Raw genomic sequence first — 20435 nt, 5'->3', positions numbered from 1 at the left:
TTTTTTTTTTTTTTTTTTGCTTTTGAGTGACATGTAGCTGACCCAGTGGGGAAAATATTATGAGAAGACAAATATAGAAAGTTGTCATTATTTAGCTGGGATGGTCTTGGGCAAGTCGCTAAACATCTTCCTTCCCCTAGTTTCCTTGTAATTGATTTTCTAATTAGGCTTTTTTTGTTTTTGTTTTTCCTTGAGACTGTGTCTCACTCTGTTGCTGAGGCTGTAGTGCCATGGCACGATCTTGGCTGACCGCAGCCTTTGCCTCCTGGGTTCAAGCAATTGTTGTGCCTCAGCCTCCCAGGTAGCTGGGATCACAGGTGTGCACCACCACACCCGACTAATTTTTGTGTTTTTAGTAGAGACAGGGTTTCACCACGTTGGCCAGGCTGGTCTCGAATTCCTGACCTCGGGTGATCCACCCACCTCGGCCTCCCAGAGTGCTGGGATTGATTACAGGCATGAGCCACCGTGCCTGGCCTGGAATTGCTAATTTATATGATCCAAATTTAAAGTCTGGCATTATACCATTAGCAACTAGCAAAGGAGTTTTTCTTTACTTTTTCCATTATCAGCTCTTGCTAATGGGTCTCTGAGAAACAGGTGGTTAATGTTAACTGTAACTTTAAAAGCATCTGTTACATGTGAGACAAACTCCCTCAGCTCTCCTTAAAACTGGTGAGCCTCTTCCAGTCGTGTTTAATATATGAACTTCCCTCATTGCAGGTATTGGCTATGTACCTTTGATACATTTGTATTTCTTTGTTAACCCCCCACCCCCACCTCTTCAACCCCCACACAAAAAACAAAGCAGGATTAAATGTTTTCCTGTATCAGGAACTATGCTAAGCACTTTTTGTAGCCACTTAGCACCTTCCACTGTAAAATGTGTATAGTCAGCACTTAGTGATTTACTAAGATGATTTAACAAATTATTTCCTTTTAGATGTATGATTTTTAAAATAACGTTTATTACTTTTTGATTTAACTCATACATACTCTTGTTAGAAATTTAGAAGAAAACTTTAAAAGGAAGGGAAGATATCACATATAGTCATAATTTTTAAGATTTTGATTCCTGGTGTTTTGTTTGGTGTTTGGTCTAGGCTTATGTTCAAGTTATATTTGTTTTATAAAAGTGGAATGATTAATTTTTTCCACTGTTGGTATTCCTTGAATATATGTGAATTTTTAATATATGGTATTCTGTAATTTCAATTTTTTCATTTCCGTTTTGATTGTGTTATAATTTTTCATTATCCTAAGTAGAAGTAAACATTTAGAAAATCTTAATGACCATGTAATTTTTTATGTGATTCATTTAACTAGGGCTGCTGGGTCCAAAATGTTAATATTTTTAAGGTTTTGTATAAATATTACCAAATAGCTCTCCCTACCAGCATTGTAAATACTTATTTTGCAAACCTCTGGCAACACTGAGGGTCATCATTTAGATATATTATTTGTTATTTGAAAGATTAAAATGGTCTATTTGCGTTTCTTTGATAAAAAGACAGGTAATTTTTTTCTGAAATATTTGTGTTTCCTTTAAAAATCTTTTAAAAATAACTTATGTATGTAATGCAGCAGCAAAATATTAGGGATTGTTTTTGAACTTGCTGAATGATTGAGTAGAACGTACATGTCAGTGGCCAAGAAAATTCTGAAAATGAAGAGTAATGAAGGACTTGCTCTACTGATTTGTAGATTGTATCATAAAACTTCAGAAAATAGTAATGTAAATTAACATGGCTCAACAGCTGGCAGGTGGATCACTTGAGCAGAAATAGACCTAAGTGTAACAATAACGTAACTAATGTTAAAAATTATGTTCTTATCTGGGCTTGGTGGCACACACTTATAATCCCAACACTTTGGGAGGCTGAGGCAGGAGGATTGCTTGAGCCCAGGAGTTCACTAGCTTGGACAACATAGTGAGACCTCACCTCTACAAAAAAATTTTGTTTGTTCTCCTGACACTTTCTCTTGTAATTGTGACCGACAGTTGATTAACAACTTGAAGAAAAACAGAAAAGCACAAGATTTTTACCTCATACCGTATACCAAAATAGAATCTAGATGTAGTAAATAATAAAGTAATAATTAAATGAGAAAAAAATTGGTGAAAAACTGTTAGATTGAAGAATTATATAAGAATAAATGCAAACTCAAAGCAAATGATTTGTTTGCCTACTTGGTATATTTAGCCTTTTACCATATAATAGCCACCTGTTTAGTGTTTAGTGCTTCTAATCTTAAATACTAACTTGATGTTAATATTGTCACCACAGTTTTTCTGTTTTTTTATTTACTTAGTATTTATTGATTCGTATCTTTATTTTCTTCCTTATTTTTATCTAAGTAACACGTGTACATGACTTAAAAAAAATCAAATGAGCCAGGCGTGGTGGCTCATACCTGTAATCCCAGCACTTTGGGAGGCCAAGGCAGGCATATCACAAGGTCAAGAGATCAAGACCATTCTGGCCAACATAGTGAAACCTCATCTCTACTAAAAATACAAAAAATTAGCTGTGCGTGGTGGTGCGCGCCTGTAGTCCCAGCTGCTCGGGAGGCTGAGACAGGAGGATTGCTTGAACATGGGAGGTGGAGGTTGCAGGGAGCCGAGCTCCCCCCACTACACCCCAGCCGGGAAAAAGGTGGAAACCCCTTTCAAAAAAAAAAAAAAAAAAAATTCAGATGGTATTGTGACCAAAATAGCAATCCCCTGATCCCCTGTTCCGTCCTCTCCACCTCCAACCTGGTCCTCTAAGGAATGTTTTCATTTCTTTTAGCTTTTTTCTCCTCTGGCATTTACATAATTATTTACTGATATTTTATACACACTGACAGCATTGTGCTAATTGTGTACGATGAACGGGGAGTACATCTAAAGCCTTAGTAAAACATGCAAAATAGAGTGTAGGAGTTGCCTCTCCAACCCTCTCAAATTCAGAGGCCTGTGGACACCTCAATAAAGTATCAGGGCAGTCAGTGGTCTGGAACACGTTTTCAGAATGTGAGGTTTTGTGGAATAAAATGACGTATTGGAGAATCCCATGTAGCAAGTAACTGTGGGCAGCTTCTTGGCCCTGAGGTCTATCTCTAGCCATTAGCCTGCAGGACGTCAAGGGCTTCAGTTATACAACCACAAGGAAATCAATGTAAGTGAGCTTAGAAATCGCTTTTTCCCAGTTGATCATCCAGATTAGAATGCAGCACAGTGAGTGCCTTGATTGCAGCCTAATGAGACCCTAAACAGAGGATTCAACTGAGCTGTGTTCAGATTCCTGAATCCACAGAAATTGTGAGATAATAGATAACCAATACAACTACCTTATGGCAGAGACAGGAGAACTAGCATAGTGCGAAAGCATTCATACTTAGTTGAGTACGAAGGTATACTTTTGTCTATTTCAGGTAACAACTTGCTTTGAGTGGTTCTTGTTAATTGGAGAAAAAGGAGTAAGTGAGGTCAGTAGCTGCATATCAAGTTTCAGGGGCTGCCACTACAGTTAATGTTAACCACCTGATTAACTTTATGATAGTCCATAGTCATTCTTCAAGATCTCTCTAACTTCAGCATAGGCCAAACTAGTGAGTTAAATGAAGATGTAATAGATTTTGCCACCCCCACTTCTTTCAAGTCTTTGATTAAACTCTGCAATTCCCCAGGGGTGTAGTGTTTACTTCTAGTTTATTATCTCTATAGGGAGAGGAAGTTCCACGAGCTTCCCTTTTGCCATACTTAACCTTAATGACCTTTATCCTGTAGGTTAGAAAGCTGATATGGGGATTCTGCCAGTTGCCAAGTATGTCTTTTCCAATTACACATTCTGGAAGTGGGGAAATAACCACAGAGTGGGTTACTGGTCGTCCCACTCTTAGACAAACATGAGTTACAACTCCATCATCTGTTACCTGACCACTGTAAGCCCCTGATTTAACTGGTGGAATACAATGGCATTTTGAATCCCCAGGAATTAATGTCAATTCAGAGACAGTGTCTATTAATACATGAAAGGTCTGGATATTTCCTTTTAACAATGCACAGTATCTCTAATTAATGGCTGCAGAGCAGGTCCCTTTGGGAAAGGATTAAAAGGTTTATTGTATGTACTTGGAATAGTTGTGCAGCGAGCTGGTTTCCCTTTCACTCAAGGGGCTCTGGGTCTGTGAACTGACCCAGGTCTGGAGACTGCTGAGAGACTATAACTCTCCACCAGTTAGATTTCTGCCTACCAGGCCTAAAGTTTTTTCTTCTACATAAATCAAACAGTACTCTTGTGGGCTGCCCACCTATTTTGTTCCTAGGGGCACTGGTAATAGTATCTACTGCCCAAGATCTCTGCAGGCCAAGACGTTGTGAATACCAGTGTGTCCCTACTGCCGTTTATAGACAGTTTTCTCACTTTGTCTTTGATGATTAAGTGTGGCCACTTGGGCTGTGTTACCTTGGGATCCCATCATCTTCTTAGAAACCTCTTAATGAGCACATTCCCCGTAGTCATAGCTGACTTACAAAAAAGAGTAAGCTTACAGAGCTTTAAAAGCGTGTAGATGTAGTTACTCCCTTCACTATTGTAGTTTTCATTGCCTCTGGGCCCTCTTGTGGAGCATAGCTGAGGAGTGGGGCTGCATGTTTATAGTTCTCACATGGTAAGTCTAGTCCAGCATTACTAACTCCCGAAATCACTGGACTCTGTCAATGCCAGGGAAGCTGTGGTATCTCAGCTGTTAAATCCAGCTTTCAGTGCACCAACCAGATAAGCTATTGTAGTCACTTTCAGCAACATGAACTAATGTATGAAATCTGGAATCTCTAGTAAGCGCGCCTGATACCAATTAGTTTGACCTGTTATGGTTTTATATTCCACCTCCTTTGGTAAAATACTTTTAGAATCTACTATCATACATGCGCCTCAGATTTCTGTTGAGTATATAAGCTATTTTCTTCTGGGTTATAGTGTGTATTTGTCTTCTTGGAGCATGCTGAGATTTGACCCTAGTCATGGATCTAGTGGCATCAGGGGCTGGTTTTGGTAAGTCTTCAGGAGAATGAGCATCCCCCTTCAAGGCATCTACCCATGTAAAGTTACCAGAGGGCTTTCAAGCTTAAGAAGGCTAGTCTTCTCAAACCTTAGAAAGCAAGCTACTTCCACTGGCATAGGAGGCTCAGAATTACTTGGAGGATGGAGGAGAGCTATTCAAAATTGCTAGTTTGATCTGGGACCAACCAGATTTCTCTGTTGCAAGTTTTAGGATCCCATTCTTTGCCAGTTAAGATTCTTACTTCCAGATGAGAAACTCGGTGAGACTGAATTAAACTGTTACTGCCTCTGACACAATTAGATTTTCTGGTTTGATTTTCAACAAAATCAGCCCCTCACCTATAAGAAATGAGACATTCTAGGATTCTTCGTGGAAATTCTCTAGCTTTCTCAGATTATCATTTAAGCTGAGCATTAATTAACTTGAGCTTTTTGTTTTATCTCTGTAAATACTCATGTGTACTTAAAAGGATCTTTCTTAACCCTGCTGCCTTTACAGCCATAATTATTGCCATAATTCCCAAATTCATCAGTCACGTAAGCTTTCAAGGCATGTGCTTGAATTGGCACTTTATCACAATCAGCCATCAGCGATAGCTTAATTTTCCCAAGTTACTATATGCCATCGATTACTAGCATCCCATTTCCTTGGCAAGGAGCTAAGCTCTATCTTTAATCCCAAGGATATGATTCAAATTCCCTCATCTCTTCTTTTCTGATTTATCCCCTGGAACCAGTTTTTTTTTTTTTTTTTTTTTTTTAAATCAATCTGGGTTTAATCAAGAGCCAGATTGTCGATAAAATTTATTACAAGTAATTACTAAGCTATGATAGAGGAGTAACTACAAAAATGTAAAGGTAACTCTAGAGGATATCCTAGGGATTAAGGAGATTTCTCAAGAAAAGATAAAGTTGGAAAGGGGTGGAAAGAGAGAGGTCCCCTTTCCCGGGTTGGAGTTCAGACCTTGTCTGATAAGTTGGATTGCTGCCCACTGGAATGTAGAGAAGTTCACTGTAAGTTCTTGCCTTGGCCAGAACTGGTTAGCAGTTGCTGGGTAGCAGGAAACAACCCTCTGAGTAGTTGTGTTGAATATGGTAGACAGTTTTATAGGGAGAGACAGGGCACTGCTCCCAGTATGAGTCCTGGAGCATGCCAGTGTCCATATTGGAAGGGCTGCATCAAGAGAGTAATCACCAGTCCCAGGCTTGGGCACAAGGTCAACAAAAGACTGCATACTTTTGGTGTGAGGCTGACCACTACTGGATTTTCTTATATATACTCACCAATGATGAACCATGCAGCAAGAGCAAAAAAAGCAAAACTCAACATACCAGAACTAGGAAGAGGAGACCCCTTCCTCCTGCAGTATCCTTTCAGAGCTCTGTACTGATAAAACTTAACATCCTTCTTAATGTAAAGGAGAAATATTTATATAGTCTCGTCCATTATTCCAGAACAGATACTGAAGGTTAAATTTGGGGCCAAGAGGCAATACATTGATAATGGATACAGAGGTTTTCCCCTTGTGTCTAGTTTCTTAGCTAATTGCTTAAGAAGTAAGACATTGAAAGCCGATTGGATGCTTCGTGTGTAGGGATAGAGTTGGTCGATTATGTCTGACTTGTTTTATTATTGGTTCTACTATTTACAAGATTTTTACTTTTTTCTTTGAATTCATGAATTTTACCTAGCTGGACTTAGATGTGTGTCATTTTTCCATTCTGGCTACCACTAGATTTAAATCTTTTACTGATTAGGTGGATTTTCCTCTTAAAAATAACGTTTACTTGCCTTTCTTTTCTTTGTTTTTTTTTCCTTTGAAATGGGGTCTCGCTCTGTTGCCCAGTCCTGAGTGCAGTGGCACAATCTCAGCTCACCACAACCTTGGCATCCTGGGCTCATCCTGAGCTTAAATGATCCTCCCATGTCAGCCTCCCAAGTAGCTGAGACTACAGGTACGCACCACCATGCCTGACTAATTTTTGTGTTTTTTGTTCGAGACCAGCCTAGGCAACGTGGCAAAACCTCATCTGTATTAAAAAAATACAACCCCCCCCCATAGCCAGACATGGGTGGTGTGCACTTATGGTCCCAGCTACTCGGGAAGCTGAGGTGGGGGGATTGCTTGAGCCTAGGGGATCAAGGCTGCAGTGAGTTCCGTTCGTACCGCTGCATTCCAGCCTGGGTGACAGAGTGAGACCCTGTCTCAAAAAAAAAAAAAGGGAAGTTTTGCTAAAATTTCTCTGATGAGAACTTCTGCAAGATAAATATACTAACTATAAAGATAGCCTACAAACTGGAAGGAAATATTAATATAAAAACTTGAAGATAATTGATATTTAAGACATTCCTTTTTGTGCTATATTTATTTAGAAATCACTGTTACAGTAGTAAACTTTTAACCTGGTTGCGTACCAGGTTAAATTGAAAGTATGTACATTTGTTGAAAATAATTTTCTATTTCAAAAGCAGAATAATACAAAGCAGAAAAAACACAAAACATTGGTATCAAATGAAGTATGAAAAGTATACTTGTCATGGGGCATTATATATTTATTTTTCTAAAAAGTGATATTGAAGTGATACTGAAAGCTGTAATTCTGTTCCTAAGGTAAAATGAAAATATGGCTTATCACATGAAGGGCTATATGATTAGATCTCATTGGCCTGAAACTGCAGTTAGTTAATAACTAGTGAAAGAAATAGTATCATGTCTATAGTGTCAGTTTTTCTCCACAGCCCCCGAAGAGTTACATTTAAAAAATGTAAAACAATAAAAGCAAAAAAACAGGCTTTGGAGAGCTCTGAAAATCAGTAATGTTTTAGCTTATACCTGAAGATAAAATAACAGTCTAACCTCATGGAGTAATAAAAAAAATTCTAACTACATAGTATTTATATATGCATTCACAGAAAATGTGTGTGATATTGCTAAAAGCTATGTTGAAAAGGATTACTTAAACATTTATTATACAGTGATTCTCAGTTTGGAAGTGGGAAGGTCTTTCATTCAAGATTCCTGATTAAGTTCTTGAATTTACAAAGTAATGTAATTTGTATTATCTTTTCCGTCTGCTTGTCTTTCTCCAAAGCAAATGAATCTACTCTTAAGCAGCAGTATAGAATACTAATTCTCTGTGCCCTTGTCTGCTTACCCGAGGTCCTACCAAATGGCTTACTGAGAAAAGTATACTTACCTAATAGAATTTGAAGAATGTGGACTCTGTACTGTGTAGATATCTAGATTGAATTGCTTGATCTTTTAGATTTACCTTATAGGGAGCTTAGGCAGATTTAAAACTCATCTTTACGATATTGACTGCTCTTTTCCATATATTTATATTTCCTCTTTGTAATCTTAATGGTTTTTTATTCTTCTCAATTTAAAACAGTTATTTTTAAACTACCTCATATGCCTTGTGGAACAAGACAGAATATTAATTTTTATACTGCCTGCTAGTACAATATAATAAAATCATAATTATAGCAGATGTCATCATTTTTGTCATATGAATGTAATCTATGATTCAGATGCTGCTTGTTGTAGCTTTCTCATTGAAGATCTATGGCTCAGGTCTCAAGGTTTTCTTTGTAGCGAAGTCTTAAACTGTAATGAATTGAGGACATTTAATCCTATTAGTGTCACAGATTGAATTTTTCCATACCTTTTCCCATGTTTGTGTGTATGTGTGTGTGTGAGAGAAAAAGAGAGAGATTTATGTACTTAAAAAATAGAATCATACTCATTTCTTTGTGCATTTAATGTCAGAAACAACTTTTTCTATCATTAGTGCTAACATAGATTCAGCTCATTTGTATTACTAGTTACATTTCATTCTACTGTATGGATATATCATTTAGTGAAACGTTCCTTTATAGACATTTAAATTGTTTAGTGAGGTTTTTTTAATAGTAAATAGTACTATAATACTCATATCCATGCAAATAAATATTTTCTCTAAGTCGGGGGAAGGCTGCATATAAATATTGGTAGCCAGAGGGGCAGTTTTTGGCAGAGGTGACTTGCTATCTACCAAAAGTTATTTTCCTTTTCATAGTGAAGAACGTTCAAGGAGGCTGCTGGCAAACAGAGACTCCATTTCTCTACTTCCATAGCATTCAGATATGGCTAGCTAACAAGTTCTTGTCTGTGAAGTATTAATATTAGCTGAAATGATATGGACTACTTCCAAACATGACTTACAAAAATTTCCCATGAAATGCTGTCTTTATTATTGATATTCATGGTTGACCTTGGAAGCCACTTGTTAAGGTTACAAGATCCTCTGTCACCTTAGGTCCCAGAATGACTGTGTGTCTGTTATCAGATTCAGATGCTCTAAAGCTATAGCCTTCTCTTTGGGTCTGTGGCTGTGTTATCAGAAATAGCCTTTCTGTTAATTTTATGTGGGAATTATATTGCATACTTTTCCTTATCCTCCACATAAAGACAGTCTACATCGGAATATTCTGTTTATTAAGGTAGAAGCCACTTTGGTAGGCCAAGGCGGGAGGATTTCTTGAGCCCAGGTGTTCGAGACCAGCCTAGGCAAAATGGTGAAATCCCGTCTCTACCAAAAACACAAAAATTAACCAGGCGCAGTTGCGTATGCTTCTGTTCGCAGCTACTTGAGAGGCTGAGGTGGAAGGATAGCTTGAGCCTGGGAGATTGAGGCTACAGTGAGCTGTGGTCGTGCCACTGGACCCTAGCCTGGGTGACAGAGTGAGACCCTGTCTCAAAGAAAAAAAAAAACCACCACCAGAAAGGTAGATTATTAGGTCATTGATTTAAACCCTTCTTTATATAAACTATAACTTAGCTATAAATTATAAATATTTAAAGCTCTAAATTTTCTTGTAAACACTGCTTTAGGTGGATTCTACAGTTTTTGAGATGCTTTTATTCAGTTTAAAAAATTTTCTCATTACCAAACATTTGGGGACATTTTATATATATTTTTGTTACTGATTTCTAAATCAGATGGGACAGATTTTTAAATCTGTTATTGCAAGAGAGCTTGCTCTGTATTATTTCAGTGTTTAAAAACTTATGGAAGTTTGATTTATGATTTATTTTGGTGAATATTCTTATGTGTAATTGAAAAGAATGTGTATCCTGTAATTGTTGGTATTAAGTTTTATGCATTAGTTAGATCACATTTATTAGTAATTTTATCCCTATCTTCTATACACATTTATTTTTTTGTTTGTTACCAAAAGATGTGTGTTAAAATTTCAGCCATGGCTATGAATTTGCCTCTTTCTTCTTTTAGTTCAGTTTTTGCTTTATGTATTTTGAGACTCCTGTTATTTGGTGTAAAAATTTGATGTCGTTACAACTTCCTAATGAATTTATCATTTTATTATTATAAAATATTTCTCTGTTTGATAGTGTTCTTGTCTTGATTTCTACTTTGACATGAATATAACCACAACATGTTTCTTATGGTTCATGTTTGCATGGTGTGTGTATATGTGTGTGTATGTATATGTATATATGTGTATATACACACACGAGTGTATATATATGTGTATATACACACATACATATATATCCTTTTATTGCTACCTATCTGTGCTGTTATATTAAAAGTGTGTCTCTTGTAAATATTATGTGGTTGGGTCTTTTTTTTTTTTTGAGACACTTTTGCTCATGTCACCCGGGCTGGAGTGCAGTGGTGCGATCTTGGCTCACTGCAACCTCCGCCTCTCGGGTTCAACCAATTCTCTTGCCTCAGCCTCCCGAGTAGCTGGGACTATAGGCACGTGCCACCACACCCAACTAATTTTTGGTATTTTTAGTAGAATGGGGTTTCACCATGTTAGCTAGGATGTTCTCAGTCTCCTGCCCTCGTGATCCGCCTGTCTCGGTTCCCAAAGTGCTGGGATTATGGGTGTGAGCCACCGCACCCTGCGTCTCACTCTGTTGCCCAGGCTGGAGTGCAGTGGCGTGATCTCGGGTCGCTGTAAGCTCCGCCTCCCAGGTTCACGCCTTTCTCCTGCCTCAGCCTCCGGAGTAGCTGGGACTACAGGCGCCCGCCACTACGCCCGGCTAATTTTTTTGTATTTTTAGTAGAGACAAGGTTTCACCATGTTAGCCAGGATGGTCTCCATCTCCTGACCTCGTGATCCGCCCTCCTCGGCCTCTCAAAGTGCTGGAATTACAGGCGTGAGCTACCACACCCAGCCAGTTGGGTCTTTTTATCCAGCCTGGACAATCTCTCTTTCATGAAGTTGGTTTTGTTTTTATTTTTTGTTTTAGTTTTAGTCTGAAAATCTTTTATTTGCCATTTTTTGAAAGGTTTTTTTTTGGCCAAATAAAAAATTCTGGATGGACTTTTTCATCTTTTTTCAGGACATTAAATATGTTACTGTATTGTCCATGGGCTTGCTTTGTTTTTAATGGGAAGTGTGTCATTATTCTATTCTTTGCTTCCCTATATGTAGCCTTTGGTTGCTTGAATTTTTTTTTTCTCTTCTTGAAAATTTTCAGCACAATTTGATTATGTGCCACATGTGATTTCTAAAACAAATTCTTAGTCGTGATCCTCTGTATTATGACAGGCTGCATTATCCAACCACCTATGCCCATACTTGGCAATGCTTCTAACAGTTGCCATTCTCTGCCAACTCAAGAAAGGCTCATACATGGCTCTCTGAAGTTTAATTCTTTTTTTTTTTTTTTTTTTTTTTTTTAATCCTTTTTCTTGCTCTGTCTCCCAGGCTGGAATGCAGTTGAAGATGACAGTTCATTCCAACCTTAAACTCCTGGACTCAAGTGACCCTCCCACCTCAGACTACTGAGTAGCTGGGATTATAGGCATGTGCCACTGTGCCCAACTAATTATTTTAAAAATGTTTTGTAGAGTCAGGGTATCACTGTGTTGCCTAGGCTGCTCTCGAATTCCTGGCCTCAAGTGATCCTTCCTCATTGGCCTCCAAAGCTCCGAGATTACAAGAGTGAGCCACTGCATCTGGCCTAGAGTTCAGTTCTTTAAATCCATTTGTTTTCATACCTCTCTGAGAGCTTATAAAAGGTACAACTTCGTTTACTTCTGGATGAATAACCAGTATGTCAGGGTCAGTATCATTTATTATATAAATAATTTTCCTCTCTAAAATTGAAATGTCTCCTTTGTCATAGTGGAAGTTATATATATCTGGATCTATTTCTTCTGCATTTATTTTTTCCCTTAATGCAAAGAGCTATTTTTTATTTTTATTTCTGTGTTTTCTTCTCTTATATTACTTGCTTGCTTTTTTTTTTTTTTCCCTTGAGTCAGTCTTGCTCTGTCACCCAGGCTGCAGTGTAGTGGCACGCTCACAGCTCACTGCAGCTTCATCCTCCACCTCCACCTTCTGGGCTCAAGTGATCCTCCCACCTCAACCTCCCAAGTAGCTGGGACCACAGGTGTGCAGCACCACATCTGACTAATTTGTGGATTTTTGGTAGAGGCAGATTTTGCTACATTGCCCAAGCTGGTCTCAAACTCCTGAGCTCAAGCGATCTGCCTGCCTCGGCCTATGAAATTGCTGGATTTACAGGAATGGACCACAATGCCTGGCCTTGTTTACTATTTATGATTGTTTTTCAGTTCCTTTGTAGTATGTTTTAGTGTTTATTTTATTTATTCATTTTATTTGTATTTATTTAATTGAAACAGAGTCTTGCTCTGTTGCCTAGGCTGAAGTGCAGTGGCACCATCTTGGCTCACTGCAACCTCTGCCTCCCACATTCAAGTGATTCTCGTGGCTCAGCCTCCTAAGTAACTGGGATTACAGGCGTGTGCCACCATGCCTGACTTTTTTTCCCCCCTTTTTCGTTTCGTTTCTTTTCTTCTTCCTTCTTCCTCCTTCTTCTTCCTTCTTCTTTCTTTACTTCCTTCTTTTCTTCTTTCTTCCTTTCCTTCTTTCCCTGCTCCTCCTCCTCCTTCTTCTTTCTCTCTCTCTCTCTTTCTTTCTTTCATCTTTTTCGTTAAGAGATGGAGTCTCACCATTTAGCCAGGCTGGTCTGGAACTCCTGACCTCAAGTGTTCCACCCATGTCGGCCTCCCAAAGTCTTGGGATTGCAGGTGTGAGCCACCGCACCCAGCCTTATTTATTCATTTTAGAGACAGGGTTTCACTCTGTCGCCCAGGCTAGAGTGTGATAGCATGATCATAGTTCACTGTAGCCTCAAACTCCTAGGCTCAAGTAATCGTCCTCCCTCAGCCTCCCAAGTGGCTGGGACTGTGGTCACGTGCCACCATTCCTCACTAATTTTTTTTTTTTTTTTTGAGACAGAGTCTCGCTTTGTTGCCCAGGCTGGAGTGCAGTGGCACGATGTTGGCTCGCTGCAAGCTCTGCCTCCTGGGTTCACACCATTCTCCTGCCTCAGTCTCCCAAGTAGCTGGGACTACAGGCACCCACCACCACACCTGGCTAATTTTTTGTATTAGTAAAGATGGGGTTTCACCGTGTTAGCCAGGATGGTCTCGATCTCCTGACCTCGTGATCCACCCGCCTCTGTCTCCCAAAGTGCTGGGATTACAGGCGTGAGTCACCGTGCCCGGCCTATTTTTTTGTTTTGCTTTTTGTAGAGGTGAGGGTCTGTGTATGTTGCCTGGGCTGGTCTTGAACTCCTGGCCTCAAGTCATCCTCCTACCTTGGCCTCCCAAGTTGTCAGAAATACAGGTGCAAGCCACTGTACCTGGCCCCAAGTTTTTGTTTGTTTTTTGACAGGGTCTCGCCCTGTCGCTCACACTGGTGTGCATTGGTGTGATCTTTGCTCACTACAGCCTTGACCTTTCAGGCTCAAGTGATCCTCTCCTCTCAGCCTACCAAGTAGCTGGGACTACAGGCATGCACCACCACTCTAGCTAATTTTTGTAGAAACAGGGTTTCATCATGCTGCCCAGGCTTGTCTCAAACTCCTGTGCTCACATCATCTGCCTGCCTTGGTCTCCCAAAGTGCTGAGATTACAAGTGTGTGCCACCATGCTCGGACCAGAGTTTTAATATTTCTAATGCAGGTTCCTGTGCACCAGTCTTAGAATGTTTTGAGCTCTTCATATGTTACCGGTGGGAGTATAAGTTAGTACAATTACTTTGGGAATTAAAATTCTACTCAGACTGCCTTTACGTTACTGGACCCCTGTAAAAGTGAGGAAGTAACTTCTTCAGTTTTATGCCACACTTTGTTACCTAGGTTGCAAAGCATTTCTGCTTCAGTCCTGAGTCTAAAAGTTGCTCTTGATCTGCTCTATTCACTTTTAGTTTCACCATCGTCCTGAGCTTACAGGACCTGACATGTTATTCAGCAGAGGTGAACCTTGCCCAGATACCATGGTATTATTTTCTTCTTGACCCTCTCTTACCACCATAATCTTCTTTCTAGTTTTCTCTTTACTTTAAAACAAACGCCCCAGACACTAATGTGATGAGACAGTGAAACAGTATTATGTATAGAAAGTCTTCTCTTTCACTTGGAGCAAGGGAAAGTGGTTCTTCTCAATGGAAGGTCATTAAAGAAGGGATATGCTCAATCAGAATGGGCTAAATTAAAAGAACTGACAATACCTAGTCTTGGGTGAGGATGTAGAGCACCTGAAAATCTCACATCTTGCTGGATTTCATACATTGCTGGTGGAAGCGTGATTTATTACAACTTGTTTTGAGAAATTGTTTGGCATATCTACTAAGCCTTGATGTGTGTGTATAATGTGTGTTAACAAATCTGCTCTTGGGTCTGTAATACAGAAAAGAATGTTTATATTCATCAAAATGTGTATCCGTAACAGTTTTATTTGTGATAGCTCTAAACTGCAACTGCAGCTGAGTAATGTTGAGTACTCATATTCCTCAGCAGTAAAATGTGTGATAGATTGCGGTATATTCATACAATGTAATAATACTCAGCAATACAAAAAAGGCATTACTAATACACATAACAATGCTGCTGAATCTTACTGATACAACTTTGTTTGAAAGAAATAAAAAACAAAAGATGATACCATTTATATGAGTTTCAGTATCATGTCAAACTAATCCATGGTAATATGTGTCACTATAATAATTACCCTTTGTGCTGGGAATGGTTACTGCTTGGAAGGCAACCTAAGGGAGCCTGTTTTAGTTCTGGAAATGTTTTCTATCTTTATCTTGGTTATGGTTACACAGGTGGGTTTATTTATAAAAATTAAGATATAACAAGATTAATGCATTTTACTGTATGTGAATATACCTTAGTACACAAAATTTTATTTTTTTTACAATCACATTTTTATACATTTCCTCTGATCCCTACCTCTGCCCAAGAAAATCTCAAGGAATCCTGCCCACTGGAATGCAAACTGGAATTACATTAAATTTGCCTTGTAAGTTGGCAAGACTCTCAAACTTCATTGATACAGCACTAAGTCTTTTTTTAAAATTCAGAATGTGATACCTGTTGAAGTCTTTTTTTATATCCTGTAAGTTTTAATAATTTTCCTCATTAAAAATTCTCTAAGATGTATTCTTAGGTATTTTTTGTTGTGAACAAGCTACTAATCCATTTATATTTTCTAGTTATTGCACTAAGTTATTTTGTATATTTATCGTGTCAGCTACCTTGTCAAATTTTCCTGTTATTAATCTCTTGAATCACTTTAATAGAGACTCCTGGATTTTCTTGTCATCTGTAGGAAAGGAGAATTGTCTTTACTCAAATTTTACTAACTTTTGCGTTCACTAAAGACTTCAACCCTGTGTTAAATGGTTAGAGGGGCATCCTTGCCTTGTTCTTTAATTAGTTGAAATATCTTAAGTATTTCAACAACAAATATATTTTAGTCTTTTTATCCTTTGAGTAGATTTTCTTGAACCCTAATTTTCCTAGAAAGTTTTTTTTCTTTTGGATTGGCTGCAGAATTTTATATACATTTTGAGATCTAATTTGATAAATAGTTGTTTTAATTTTCACTTTCTTGATAAATTCAGTTATTTGATTTCTTAATATTAAGCCATTCTTGTATTCTTGAAAAAAATGCCTCTTATTATGTGCATTCTTTGTATGCACTACTCGTGCATTATGCTTTTTGATAACTCAGAAAGTTTGTGTCTATGTAGAAGTGAACTTAATTTTTATCATTTTCATAATATGGTTTGAATATTATCTATGCTTGCTTAATTATTGTACTTAATGGGATTGGTAAGGTCAGGTTTGTTTTGGATTCTATTGTAAACAAATCTTTGAAACCTAGTAAGTCACTTTTTATTGGCCTTTAAAAATGAGGCAGTCTCTATTTTATTAGGCTACAGAGAAATAATTTCAGGTAAGTAATTTTCTTGTTCAGAAAGAAACACATACAAACACACAAACTTTTTTGAAAATTTATTTGCTATAATATCAATTTTTTTTGAAGTTTTCATTTTTATATTTTTTTTTTCCACAGTCCGTGGTGGATGACTGGATTGAATCATATAAACAAGACAGGGACATCGCACTTCTGGATTTAATCAACTTTTTTATCCAGTGTTCAGGATGTCGAGGTACAGAATGTTGAAATAAATGATGTACATTGAGCCTGTCAGTTCAGCAGTGTGACTTTTACTTCACCTGCCACTAGTCATACATAATTTACCCTAAAATAAAACATATGCTGATCTTTTTCTGATAGAGAATATTATTGGTAAGTTGTTTAAGGATGTTCCATTTTCTTGTTCAGTTTTGCTCCTATAAAGTGTAACACATTTATATAGTTTTTGAAATTTTGGGAGGAAATCTAAATTCGTTTAGTAGTTTTATGAATTGATTTTTTAGATCATAGGCTTTTATAATTTTTACTCATATTATTTGTACGTATGCTCCATATTAGGAAGTGTGCTAGTTGCTAGCATTCGTTCTTTTATATCCCTGCCAGTATTTGGTAGTCATTTTATAGTTAAGTTTAAATAATTTTCTTAAAGTAACACAAGTAGCAGAATCAGGTGTCTTAAGTTTGCAATTGTAAGGCGATTAAAGCGAAATTTTATTTTTATCATTTTAGGAGATAACTGCTAGATTTTTTTCTCCTCTAGATAAATCTTAACAGGTTAATTTGTATTACGGGGGGGAAATGAGTTGTTAAATCACCATTCTCTGCTTGTGAATACAGAAGGAATAGTAATCTTTTATTGAAATAACTGACCAAATTGATGTCTTGAAAGCTTGTTTATTTATATCCAAGTTATCACTTACCATATTGACATAAGTAGTTTATCAAATATTTACGGAGCACCAACCTTGTATGAGATACGCCACCAGGGTATACAGAATTTATCAAGGCAGTCTCTGCCCCTAAAAAGTGTTAAAGTATGTGTAATTTTTAAAGGCATCTTCATTGTGAGGAACAAAGAGGGAAATACATTAATAGTTCAGCGAAGGGCTCAGTGCCATAAGTATAATAAAACTGGTTACTATTTAATGACTGTTCAATATGTAGGAAGCTGTGTGCTTTACATACATTAGCTCATTTAATCTTTGTTAACAGTTCCATCAGGCAGATGGGATCTTTATTTTGTAGATCAGCAAACTGAGATGAAAGGGTTTAGGTAAATTTATTCCAGATCATACAGTTAGCAAGTGTGAAACTCAAAATTGAGAGTCAAGCTGTGTCACCTGGAGTGTGTCTCCCCAACCATAAGACACTGTGGGTGTAACAAGAAAGAGCAAGGGATGCTGATGCAGCCTAGTCTGTGTGTCTCTGTGTATATATGTGAATGTGGGGAGGTTGTAAAAAAGTATATCCTACAAAAAGCAAACTCTGAGGTGAGATTAAAGATGAGTAAAAGGAAGTTAGAAGGATGAGAAAGGCAAAAGGTAACATATTATGCAAAAAGACCTTAAGACAAGAAAGTATGGTTCAGTCCCGAACATAGAGGGTTCTGTAGCTGAATGGTAGAGCATGGAAATGGGTGAGGATTAACAAGAGATTAGGCTATTATAAAGTAAGAGAGTTTGCTCATTTTACAGCCTTAAAGTAGGTGAGGCAAGCACTGATTATGTGCTTTATATACATTTTCTCATACAGTCCTATTAACAGACCTGTTGGATTGGGTTTTAATTTGAAAGCAATGAATAGTGTTTAAAATTTTTCCTTTTGAAATTTGTTTTCATGGTTCAAAATAAAAAAGTTTAAAAGTTGTATAATAAGAAGTCTTTGCCTTCCTGCCTTCCCATCCATCTATGCATACTTAACAGCTCTTAACTAGTTTGTTGAACTTGAATGTCCATTCTGTCTAGTTTTCATACCTATAAGAGAGGAATGTATATTCTTTCCTTCTCCACCTCACCTGTCTTATACAAAAGGTAATGGTGTATAGAGACCTTTCTCCTTCATTTTTCTTTCTTCTTCTTCTTCTTCTTCTTCTTTTTTTTTTTTTTTTTTTTTTTTTTTTGAGACGGAGTCTCTCTGTTGCCCAGGCTGGAGTGCAGTGGCGTGATCTCATCTCACTGCAAGCTCTGCCTCCTGGGTTCACGCCATTCTCCTGCCTCAGCCTCCTGAGTAGCTGGGACTACAGGCTCCTACCACCACTCCTGGCTAATTTTTTGTATTTTAGTAGAGATGGGGTTTCATCGTGTTAGCCAGGATGGTCTCGATCTCCTGACCTTGTGATCTGCCCATCTCAGTCTCCCAAAGTGCTGGGATTACAGGTGTGAGCCACCGCTCCCAGCCTCTCCTTCATTTTTAAAAACACAGGCTCATTGCATTCCTTTGTGTATATGTACAATAATTTATTTAACTAGGCTTCTATTAAAAGACCATTGTGTTATTTGTAGTCTTTTGCTGTTACAGAGAATGCTTACTGTAATGAGTAATTTTATGTATACCTTATTTGGTCTTTATGAAAGAATGTCTGTAGGTAAATGTATTTGTTATATTAGATACTGCCAAATCGTCAGCTATAGGAATTGTATTCTTCTATACTCTCATCAGTGATACATTAAAATGTTTGCTTTTTCTTAGCCTTTTCAACAAAGTGTATTTATCAAGTTTTTGGATTAGTCTTCAGAATGATTTGAAGATACTATTCCAGTCTGATTTTTAAAAGTGCTTTGAAGTTCACGTAATATACAAGTAAGCATTTTAAAGTGTACCAATTCAGTAGCATTTAGAGCATTCATAAATGTGCAGCTGCCCTACATTGGGTTGCTGTAACAAGACCATAGACTGGATGGCTTACAAATAATAGAAATTTATTTCTCACAAGTCTGGAGGCTGGAAGTCTGAGATCAGGGTCTCAGTATCATCTGGTTCTGGTGAGGCCCTCTTCTACATTGCAGAATACTAACTTCTAGTTGTACCCTCCCATGGCAAAAAAGAGGGTTGAGAGCATTTTCTGGGGTCCCCTCTATAATGGCACTTATCTCATTCATGAGGGTTCCACTCTCATCACCTAATTGCATACGAAAGGTCCCACCTTCTAATACCATCACTTTGGGGGTTAGGATTTTCATATAGGAATTTTGGGAGGACACAGCATTCAGTCCATTGTAGCAGTTGCCACCTCTGTCTTTTCTCAAAACTTTAAAAATCTCCCCAGGAAAATACCCTATACCTGTTCTTTTCTCCCCCATCCCTTGGCAATCATGAATCTACTTTCTGTCCCTGAGGATTTGCCAGTTCTGGTCATTTTATATAAAAGGAACCACACAATATGTCACCTTCTCTGTGTGACTTCTTTCACTTAACATACGTTTTTGAGGTTCATTTAAGTTGTAGCATGTATCAGTGGTTCATTCCGTTTAGGGCTGAACAATAATCCTTCGTATGTATATATCACTATTTGTTTATCCATTCACCTGTTGAAGGACATTTGAGTTGTTTCACTATTGTGAATATGGCATCTTTGAATATTTGTGAACAAATACTTGTTTGAGTACCGTTTTTGAGTCTTTGAGGTGTAAATTCTTAGGACTAGAATTGCTAGGTCGTATAATAATTCTGTTTAAACTTTTGAGGAACCACCAAACAGTTTTCACAGTGGCTGCATCATCTTCTATTCCCACCAAAATGTATGAGGATTCCTATTTTTCTGCGTCCTCAACAACACTTGTTATTTTGTAGTTTTAAAAATTATAGCCATCCTACTGGGTATAAAGTGGTGTATAACTGTGGTTTTAATTTGTGTGCACTTAATACCTAATGATCTTGAACTTCTTTTCATGTGCTTGTTGGACATGTCTGTATTTTCTTTGAAGAAACATATGTTCAAGTCCTTTGCTCATTTTAAAATTAGGTTATGTGTCTTTTTGTTGATGAGTTGTATATATTGTGGATACCAAACCTTTATCAAGTATATAACTTCAGCTATTTTTGCCCACTCTCTAGGTTGTCTTTTAACTTTCTTAATGATGTTCTTTGGTGCACAATAGGTTTATATTT

General features: G+C 37.7%; 1 protein-coding gene across 2 annotated transcripts in view; it reads left to right on the top strand.

Moving 5' to 3' along the window:
* STAG1 (STAG1 cohesin complex component) overlaps positions 1 to 20435 on the top strand; it is a 418116-nt gene that overhangs the window by 176622 nt on the left and 221059 nt on the right. For both annotated transcript variants that reach the window (XM_017874840.1, XM_017874839.1), the window contains exon 5: positions 16464 to 16560. In XM_017874840.1, the coding sequence (XP_017730329.1) occupies positions 16464 to 16560 (97 nt within the window). The remainder of the gene's footprint in view (positions 1 to 16463; positions 16561 to 20435) is intronic.

This window comes from Rhinopithecus bieti, unplaced genomic scaffold (genome assembly GCF_001698545.2).
Source record: "Rhinopithecus bieti isolate Rb0 unplaced genomic scaffold, ASM169854v2 scaffold_9203, whole genome shotgun sequence".
In the NCBI taxonomy this organism is placed as follows: domain Eukaryota; kingdom Metazoa; phylum Chordata; class Mammalia; order Primates; family Cercopithecidae; genus Rhinopithecus; species Rhinopithecus bieti.
Note: the sequence above shows the minus strand (reverse complement) of the source record. Positions and strands in the feature narration are given on the sequence as shown.